Here is a 9,151-nt window from a genome sequence, read left to right as displayed (position 1 = left end):
TATGTTGAAATAAGAGGGATAAATCTAAAAAAAATGAGATAATAGATAAATACATTTCCTGATTTATTAGAGTTGCCAAGTCACCTTGGTTAGACCCTCAATTATATATATATATATATATATATATATATAGATAATTGAACAATGAATTCAATGATTATTAAAACTTATACACAAACCAAATAACTCATAAGTGAATATAGGTATACTTCGAATATATCATAAAAGATTGTGGTGGATAGATAAGATTCCTCTACTCTTAATCAAAAATCATAAACTAGATACTTCATTAGGTTCGAATTCTAAAAATAATTTTTTTTGGTATGGAGTATTTTTTCCTTTTTACGCCATGTGCATCTGTATTAGTCAACCAAAATCATTCAAAAGTGATTTTGTGGAATAAACCAATTCTTCTTTAGAATAAAAGGTTTACATTAATTGGGTATTCTAGGCGCAGCCATAAACCTTATATGACAAGAATATTTGAATCTACGCTTTAACTATCTAAGGCCCTTTTAGGGGACTAAACTTTTCTTATTCAAACATCAACAATACTTTAAAGAGTTGTATATTCTTCCTTTAAGCAAACTAACCATTTTAATAGTCAAATTTGGCCTTTATTCATTAACAATTTCCATTTATCTTTACGCATTAACTAATGTATCACCCCCTCCAAAGGCTCCACTAATGTAATAGTCATACTATACTAGTAAAATACAGAGAAAAAAAGAATCTGTAATTACAGACTGGGTTTTCATATTGGCAAGTCAATGCCTCAGCCGTCTTCGTCTTCCTTAGCTTTGCTATTTCCTGCCCATTTCTCTTGTACATATTATCAAACACCTCGTACCAATTACACAGAGCTGTTAAATCCCTAAAAAACCCTAGGAGGCTCTGCTCAATTACACGATGACTCGTTTCAGATTTCAGTTAATTCTGCTTTTTGTTGTACTTCCTCAGTTTTACGATGCTGCTGTAGTTGAAGATGATCTCAAATGTTTAGAAGGATTCAAAAAATCCTTAGAAGATCCAAGCGGGAATCTGATCTCATGGGACTTTACCAATTCCACTGTCAGCGCTATCTGCAAGTTTACAGGTGTCAATTGCTGGAACGAACGCGAAAATCGAATCAACGGCCTCGCTCTTCAGACCATGAACCTCGGCGGGAAGGTAACAGAATCGTTAGAGTATTGTGCCAGCTTAACAACCCTTGATCTTTCCGGTAACCGCTTTTCCGGTCCAATTCCTTCGAAAATTTGTACTTGGCTCCCTTTTTTAACAACCCTAGATTTGTCCAGTAACGATTTCTCTGGCTCTATCCCTGCTGATCTAGTTAAATGCGCTTATTTGAATAAATTAATGCTCAATGATAACAAACTTTCTGGAAATATTCCCCCTGAATTTTCTAGTTTCAGTAGGCTCAAAACTTTATCTGTGGCAAACAATCGACTTTCCGGTATAATTCCGGCAGCTTTCGACTCGGCCGATTCGGCTAACTTTGAAGGAAATAGTGGACTCTGTGGTGGACCTTTGGGGAAATGTGGAGGACTCAGTAAGAAAAACTTAGCTATTATTATTGCGGCAGGTGTCTTTGGTGCTGCTGCTTCTATGTTGTTGGGTTTTGGTGCCTGGTATTGGTATTTCACTAAGGCCGGGAAGAGGAAGAGAGGGTATGGGATTGGTAGAGGCGATGACTCAGATAGTTGGGCTGAGAAGCTGAGGGCACACAAGCTCACTCAGGTTATGTTGTTTCAGAAACCGCTTGTTAAGGTTAGATTAGTTGATTTGTTGGTCGCCACGAATAGTTTCAGCATGGACAATGTTATCAACTCGACTAGAACAGGGACTACTTATAACGCTGTGTTACGCGATGGTTCTGCGCTTGCCATTAAGCGGCTTAATGCTTGCAAACTGAGCGAGAAGCAGTTTCGGGTTGAGATGAATAGGTTAGGCCAACTTAGGCATCCTAATTTGGTGCCACTTCTGGGATACTGTGTTGTTGAAGAAGAGAAGCTTTTGGTTTACAAGCACCTGTCGAATGGTACTTTGTATTCATTCTTGAATCGGAATGCAAGTGAATTAGATTGGCCTACTCGGTTTAGAATTGGTCTGGGTGCTGCTAGGGGCCTTGCTTGGTTACATCATGGTTGCCACCCACCTATCTTGCACCAAAACATATGTTCTAATGTTTTTTTCCTCGATGAAGACTTGGATGCTAGATTAATGGATTTTGGGCTGGCAAGGCTGATGACGCCTTCAGATGCAAAAGAGTCTAGTTTTGTGAATGGGGAGTTGGGTGAATTTGGTTATGTAGCTCCGGAGTACTCTAGCACAATGGTGCCTTCACTGAAAGGGGATGCTTACAGCTTCGGGGTAGTGCTTTTGGAGTTGGCTACTGGACAAAAACCTCTTGAAGTTACTGCTGGTGAAGAGGGCTTCAAGGGTAACTTGGTGGACTGGGTAAATCAGCTCTCTGTTTCAGGTCGCATTAAAGATGCAATCGACCAGAACATATGTGGGAAGGGGCATGATGAAGAGATTGTACAATTCCTAAGAATTGCTTGTAATTCTGTGGTTTTTCGCCCCAAGGACAGATGGTCTATGTATCAGGTTTATGAAGCACTTAAGAGCATGGCTGAAAGACAGGGTTTCTCCGAGCAATATGATGAATTTCCGTTACTATTTGGCAAAGAAGCTACTACGAGCAGTCCTATTTGAAGCCGGAATTTTCAAAGCATTTCAAAATGTTACAAACCAAGTGAATATGATGCATCCTGCTGTAAGTCTTCAGTTCCTACTGGTGTAAGTGGCACGACACCATTTTGATTGGTTCAAGAGTGTACACCCTTTGAATATTGCTGTATTATATTTGCAAAATGGACAAATTATTCTTAAGTATTTTGCTTGTTTGAAATATGTAGTATAGGAAGCGACTGTTAATTGTTCTTCATATATGTGATTACTGTTGCATATAGCATTGGATGTTATGTATTCGGAGGATCCTCAACTAAACGTCTCATTTCTTGAAACTAGCCTATATTACTGCTAGTTTAGCTCTTGTTCGGAAGCAATTGGGTGGGGTGTTTGCTTCTTAATGTTGAATCAATGGCCTTTGTTATTCATGTGTTGCTTGCAACTAGTTGTGTATAGCAAAAACTGAAAGACACGCCAAACCAAAATATCGAATCAAACCAACTAAAAAATCCGGCATCTATTTGGTTTGATTTGGGAAAAAATTGAACCAGAGTTTGACATATACTTATATGTGTGTGTGGATTTATGTGTGCATATATATATATATATATATATATATATATATATATATATATATATATATATATATAGCTTTTCTGAAAAATAAGTTGTCTAGACATATTCAAGATCCTTGTTTGGGATGTAATGTCTAATATGTTTATTATGGAAGATCACGTTTCATTCTGTTTACATGCTTGATTTTCATGGTCACTTTGTTATCACGTGTTTGTTCAAATACTTCAACCCTCCCGTTCTTTCATGTTCACAAGCGAAGATTAATACGTTTCATATTGAGTTTTGAATTTTCTATTGATGCTCTTTGGAGTCATTGCTTCATCTTTAACTATCAAAAATCTGTTAACTTGAAAGCATATATGAATGTCACATTGTTGTTAGATTAATGATAAAGAGAATTGTATTACATCAACTAGTGATTTCAGTTAATTTTCAAATTCCATGTCTTTGGCGATGATTTTTGGTGAGCTGGAGTGAGATAGGGTACTAAAGTTAAATAGTTGCTCATTCAGCCCGATGCTGCATTTTATCTATACCGGCTAAGGTTAAAGGAGGCCTCATTATCAAATACTGTTGCTAATTAGCTATTCAGCTTAAGGCCTCTCATTTCCTTAGGGCGCTGGAGGGTAAAACTAAAGTCAGTTTAGGCCAAATTCCACTCTCCCCACATTTAGAACGTAGCCCAGAAAGAGGAGGAAAAAGAGACAGGGGAAAGCAGCTTTCTTTCGTTAGAGGTATGGACAGTGTAACGACTTTTTTACAAACACAAATTACATGTCTCTTAGTCCATTTCAGCCTTAGATTTTATTGATTTTTTTTCACCAAATGGCACCTTGTTAAAGATATAAACTTATTCCATCAATATTTTTTTCACTTAGCTAACAACTAACAAGTGAGTGCAAAAGCTTACGTAGATTGGTCATTGAGATTTAAACTCGTGAAATTGCAATGTGAATTGTAGACTTTTGACCACTAGATTGTCCGTGGATGTAATAGATAAAATAACCCGGGGAAGGGATTGAGTGGAGGTTATGATCATGCATGTGCATATGCTAATCTTCTTTTTTATGATTAATCTTTATTCTCTTTCAAAGATCAGAATTCTACCTTTTGAACACTCTGACCAACTTTTTGGACTAGAAACTAGAATGCCACCGAAAATTGAAACATTAGTCTAAGTGAGGATTAAATCTTATAATTGCTGTTTACTGGACATCAGTCAAGGCTAAAAATATTGGACAAAAGTAAACTTTAATAAGTCTCGTTTAGGAGCTTAGCTTTACCTTGTGAAATTTGCTACTTAAAGAAAAAAATAATTCCACTCGAGCCAGAAAGTAAAAAACTTGTTCCTTTGAATAGTCAAAAATGCCAACATAATCATTCAAGAAAGACTCCCCAAAACTAATTAATATCTTGGAAACTCCCCATTTTTCAATGCATTTATCCAATATTTCTGTCTATCTTTTGCAGTGTCCCAATTATAAATGACACCCTCCTAAAATACTAAAAAGGAACAAAAAAGTGGGTAGCATATACTCCACAATCAAATCATATCCTGCTTTCATATTTCCTCAGTCTTGAAAAGTTTTACTTTCCAATCTACTTTCCCTCGTTAATTTAATTCTCCTTACTTAGAATTTCATTCAGGTGATAGCAATTTACTTTTCTACAAACAACATCTCCAGTGTCCTAACTCCTAACCATAGACAGTTCCAGAATTTAGATTTTATAGATTCAACCTTTAAGTTCTTAAAATTTAATCCATTGCACTTCTAAAGTTATGAGTTCAAAATTTACTAATTTTTCGCGTGTTACTATTTGTTGAAACTTTACTAACTTTTCACATATATTTATATTCAATATCGAAATTACTAAATCAGTAAGGCTACACTCGCCTCTGTCTACCAACAGATATATAGCTACTAGTACATTCTAAGGAAACACCTACTTGTTATCACTGCTTGTATGTTGTAAAGATGGTTGAAGGATCTTGTTGCTCTTTACTAGAGTACTTTCAATTGTTTTTTAAGCTCAAGCTCGAGTTGGTGGCTCCCTATACTTCCCTATTTTCCTGAAAACCAAGAAACATAAACATCATAAACTACAACGTTAAGTTTTTCTCATTGGTAACGTACTAATGCATATATGGATCAACAGTAATGTACCTGTTGTGTATGGCATTTGGTCCAGTAGGCACTCTTCTTTTGCTCACATAATTGACATTTGGATTCCTTTGAAGATATTGCCTCTCAGCTTCTATTATCTTCCAAACATCTAAAGGTTTGTTTGCCCTATCATCAACTATTTTGGTTGCAGCCCTGGCTGCCTTCCCTGCTTTCCTGAAAAAACATACACATAAAAAAGTTTTAACTTCTATATATTGATAGAGTTTACTATTAGGTCACATGAAAGATTAATTTGACAAGTAAAAATGGCAGCTCGTTGCAGTGTTGCACTAAACTCCCCAATGAGCATGTCGGACCACCTTGGATCTATTGTACGAACCCTTACCTTATATTTTTTGAAAAGTTTATTTTCATGGCTTGAATCCATGACCTCTTGGTCACACGGCTGCTAGGATAAAAAATACCACGTAATATGCTAACATATTTAAGGGAGGTAATATGCTACAACTTAAAATACATTTGGAAAGTTTTTGCATACAAGTGATACTAATGCATACAAGTGATTATATATATATACTGAGAAAGAGTAGATACCTGTTCAGAATGGCATTGGGTCCAGTAGACGCTCTTCTTTCGCTGACATAATTGAGATTTGAATTCTTTTGAAGATAATGACTTTCAGTTTGTATTGTCTTCCAAACATCAAAATGATTGATTGTCTTAGTGGTAGATGTTGCCTGCTTGGCTAAACTCCCATTGAATACAAGCCACAGTAAACTAAGTAAAAGAAGAACTCCCAAGAAAGCCTTCATACCATTAACCCTGCGTATAGCACCATCACCACCCATAACTCTATGTTTTTAATTGCCAACAGAGTTAGCTGTAGATTATTTCATGAGTAAGAAGACAGGAGTAGTTCATGGCCATGATAGCAGACTAATATAGGCAATTCTATGTTGCTCTAATGATCTTTCATGAAAGATTTCCATTTGCTTTAGATGAATATATAATGTGGAAAAGTTAAAGTTAGTTAATGTCCAAAAGCCAAAAAGGGAGGGAATGTTAGAGGAGGTGGGGTGAAGGAAAAATCTTACACATTATTTGCACCAAGTAATTATATATATATATATATAATCTTTTACCTTATTATTTATCCATAGTTAAGTAATACATATTCCTACTTTAACTTGTGGCTGGCTAATTTGTTTGATCTGATGTAATTATCGGATGTGAGTACGTATTAAGAATTGAAGGACTGGCCGACGGTCTCGAAGGGGGGGAGTGGGTCACCAAGTTTATAGTAGTAAAGTGAGATATCCTTTCTTTACTTTATAGAAGTAATTGATTTGTCTCCGCGGGAACACTTCCTTTACTTTCTTTTACTCATTTTCATGCAAATCAGCCAATGGGGACCTCACTTTTACTACTATAGAGTCTAGATTTGGCCCTTCCCATATTTACTGGTGTTAGTTATGTGATTTGATAATAGCAGCAAAGAATTTTATTTAAAAAAATAAATAAATAAGTGACGCACGCAATCTATCAGCATTGAATTAGCACCTTTTAGTCCGTAAATTTATCAATTTAATTACTAGTACTACTATTTTACGAGTTATTCACATGCTCACGTCTCATTCGTTCAATCAGTAATTTGGAAGATTTACATTAGCAAGCACTTTCTCATCTGAAAAAAAAAGGGTCTTGTTCTTTGCTGGACTTCCCCCATGGAACTGAGACCGTATACAATCAAAATGGAGCTCGCCTACGACATGATAGGTCAAGCTCGAAATATGGCAATAAAGGACTGAAAATTGACCCCAAACCCTACCGGGCTAGCATCCGGGGTCAGAACGTCTGCCTTCGAGAATATCGAGGCCGTGATCCCGGAATCGATCCTAGCTCCGAACGAGTTCGAAGAAATATTATTAACATAGCCCACAGAAGACCGGAATATCCGTGACCGGTCGGATATTACGGCGGGAATCTCGGCACGTATCAATAAGGAACCGACAATCAGTAAATCAAGAGATTTTTTACCTTTTATAGAATTGTACCTAAAGTAGAACTCCTCTACTATATAAAGAGGTTCTAATAATGATAAAAACTTACCCGCATAGGTGTTTACACCCATCCAATAAATAAATAACACATGTCACATTATTTAACTAAAAGTATTAGTCTTTAATCATAGTTAATTACCATGTATTTTCCATATCATCCTAAAGAATAATATTAAAAATACTTAATAGAGTCTTGCAAACTCTAGTCTGTAACGTTAATGAATGACGATATTAATTTCTTGTTCACTTTCTGTGCCATCACTGGCCTCTACAAATATAAAAATTAATTTTTCTTCTACTAGGGTAACTATCATTATTTATATATGCATCTTAACTTTGAAAAATATATTAAACATTTTAAACTTAACAAAGAAGAATTTACTTTAGCATACTCTAAGTGGAACACATATGAAGATTAACAAACGAAAAAACTTTACGAAATAGAATCTGATTTTACCCCACTAATGATGGATCTTCTTAACATGACGAAAATTTAGCATACATAATTAGAAGAGTAATCTACATAATATAATAGGTTAATATGATCTTGCAGTTCTGAATTTCATGGTATAAATAGAGGGTGAAACTTTCAGTTGACTCATCTATCCTTTATTTCAAGTTGTTCGTTGAAGCAGACAACTTGATTTTGGTGAAGGAGATAGTGAAAGTTCTCGTACCATTAAAGGTGCTCCTCTTGATGACGCAAACTTTGGAAGTAGATCGGATCGGAAATAAAAGAACGCCATAAGAAGACAGGAATAAAAGAAATAAGAACTAAGAACTGACGGCAACCCTGATTATATTAGTATGACTTAATTCTATTTTTTATTTTTTATTTATTTAAAATAAGATTCCTAATAGACCTTATATTGTGTTCTATGGTTAACTAAATTACATAAGGTGTAAACACCCGGTGCAGGCAAGTGTTTATCATCTGATAATTCATAGAACAGATTGCTACATGTATTCCAAAGTAATATATTATTATTTCTCTCTTTAAGCTCTTATTCTTTTGTATTTTGATACCGATCGAAGTGCATCTAGATCGAGGGTGACTAACCTTCTAAGACTGAAATTATCCAATTCGTGTAAATTTACTTTATCATTATTTATTTCAAGTGCAACTTAATTTATCACCTTGTGCCAAGTTAATCCGCGTATCCTTAGAACCACTTACAAGTTCAATTGTTATCCGATTTTGAGGGTAAACAGTTTGGCGCCCAGCGTGGGGCTAAGGATAATAGTGGTTATTTGATACAATTTTTCATAACACACACTACTTTACACTTGTTCTTTGGAGTGTCTCTAATTTCAGGTTAAAGCTCAAAATATCAAACTCTCAGTCAGCACCCTTACATGTTGAAAATGGATCCGGCCATCACGGTGAAAACAACAATATAGTCCAACTTAAATTCTCAATTAAATGTTAAAAACAACCATGGATTCGGGTAATTTGACTAATATTGAGTTAAGAACACTTACCCCGTTATTTTTCTTGAAAATCTCCCAAAAATCGCCTCTTCCCCAGCTCCAATTTGTCAAAAATAGTTTCAGAACTTAAAGTTTCTGTCCAGGGATTTCTTCTTCGCGAACGCGACCCTTGCCTCGCGTTCGCGAAGCACAAAATGTACCGCCCAAAATTTCCTCTTCGCGAACACGATGACCAGGGATCCCATGCCTTTTCGAACGCGATGC

At 35.8% G+C, this 9,151-nt stretch overlaps 2 protein-coding genes across 2 annotated transcripts; one reads left to right on the top strand and one right to left on the bottom strand.

Annotated features, from left to right (window-relative positions):
- The first annotated feature begins 612 nt into the window (after positions 1-612).
- On the top strand, positions 613-3,029 carry LOC104112416 (probable inactive receptor kinase At1g27190). The gene has a single exon (XM_009622337.4). The coding sequence runs from the start codon at positions 910-912 to the stop codon at positions 2,716-2,718; it is 1,809 nt and encodes a 602-aa protein (XP_009620632.1). The 5' UTR covers positions 613-909; the 3' UTR covers positions 2,719-3,029.
- Positions 3,030-4,251: 1,222 nt separating this feature from the next.
- LOC104112417 (uncharacterized) lies at positions 4,252-6,413 on the bottom strand. The gene is made up of 3 exons (XM_009622338.4): positions 5,991-6,413; positions 5,436-5,609; positions 4,252-5,341 (listed from the first exon to the last, which is right to left on the bottom strand). The coding sequence occupies exons 1-3, from the start codon at positions 6,242-6,244 to the stop codon at positions 5,302-5,304; spliced, it is 468 nt and encodes a 155-aa protein (XP_009620633.1). The 5' UTR covers positions 6,245-6,413; the 3' UTR covers positions 4,252-5,301.
- Between the last annotated feature and the right edge of the window lie 2,738 nt (positions 6,414-9,151).

This window comes from Nicotiana tomentosiformis, chromosome 2 (assembly GCF_000390325.3).
Source record: "Nicotiana tomentosiformis chromosome 2, ASM39032v3, whole genome shotgun sequence".
Taxonomy (NCBI): domain Eukaryota; kingdom Viridiplantae; phylum Streptophyta; class Magnoliopsida; order Solanales; family Solanaceae; genus Nicotiana; species Nicotiana tomentosiformis.
Note: the sequence above shows the minus strand (reverse complement) of the source record. Positions and strands in the feature narration are given on the sequence as shown.

Excerpts from the sequence above, each read along its gene's own strand:
- LOC104112416 (XM_009622337.4), top strand. The coding sequence starts at position 910 with ATGACTCGTTTCAGATTTCAGTTAATTCTGCTTTTTGTTGTACTTCCT.
- LOC104112417 (XM_009622338.4), bottom strand. The coding sequence starts at position 6,244 with ATGGGTGGTGATGGTGCTATACGCAGGGTTAATGGTATGAAGGCTTTC. Across the intron at positions 5,610-5,990 it reads CCCAATGCCATTCTGAACAG|GAAAGCAGGGAAGGCAGCCA; the intron begins GTATCTACTCTT and ends ATGTTTTTTCAG. Across the intron at positions 5,342-5,435 it reads CCAAATGCCATACACAACAG|GAAAATAGGGAAGTATAGGG; the intron begins GTACATTACTGT and ends CTTGGTTTTCAG.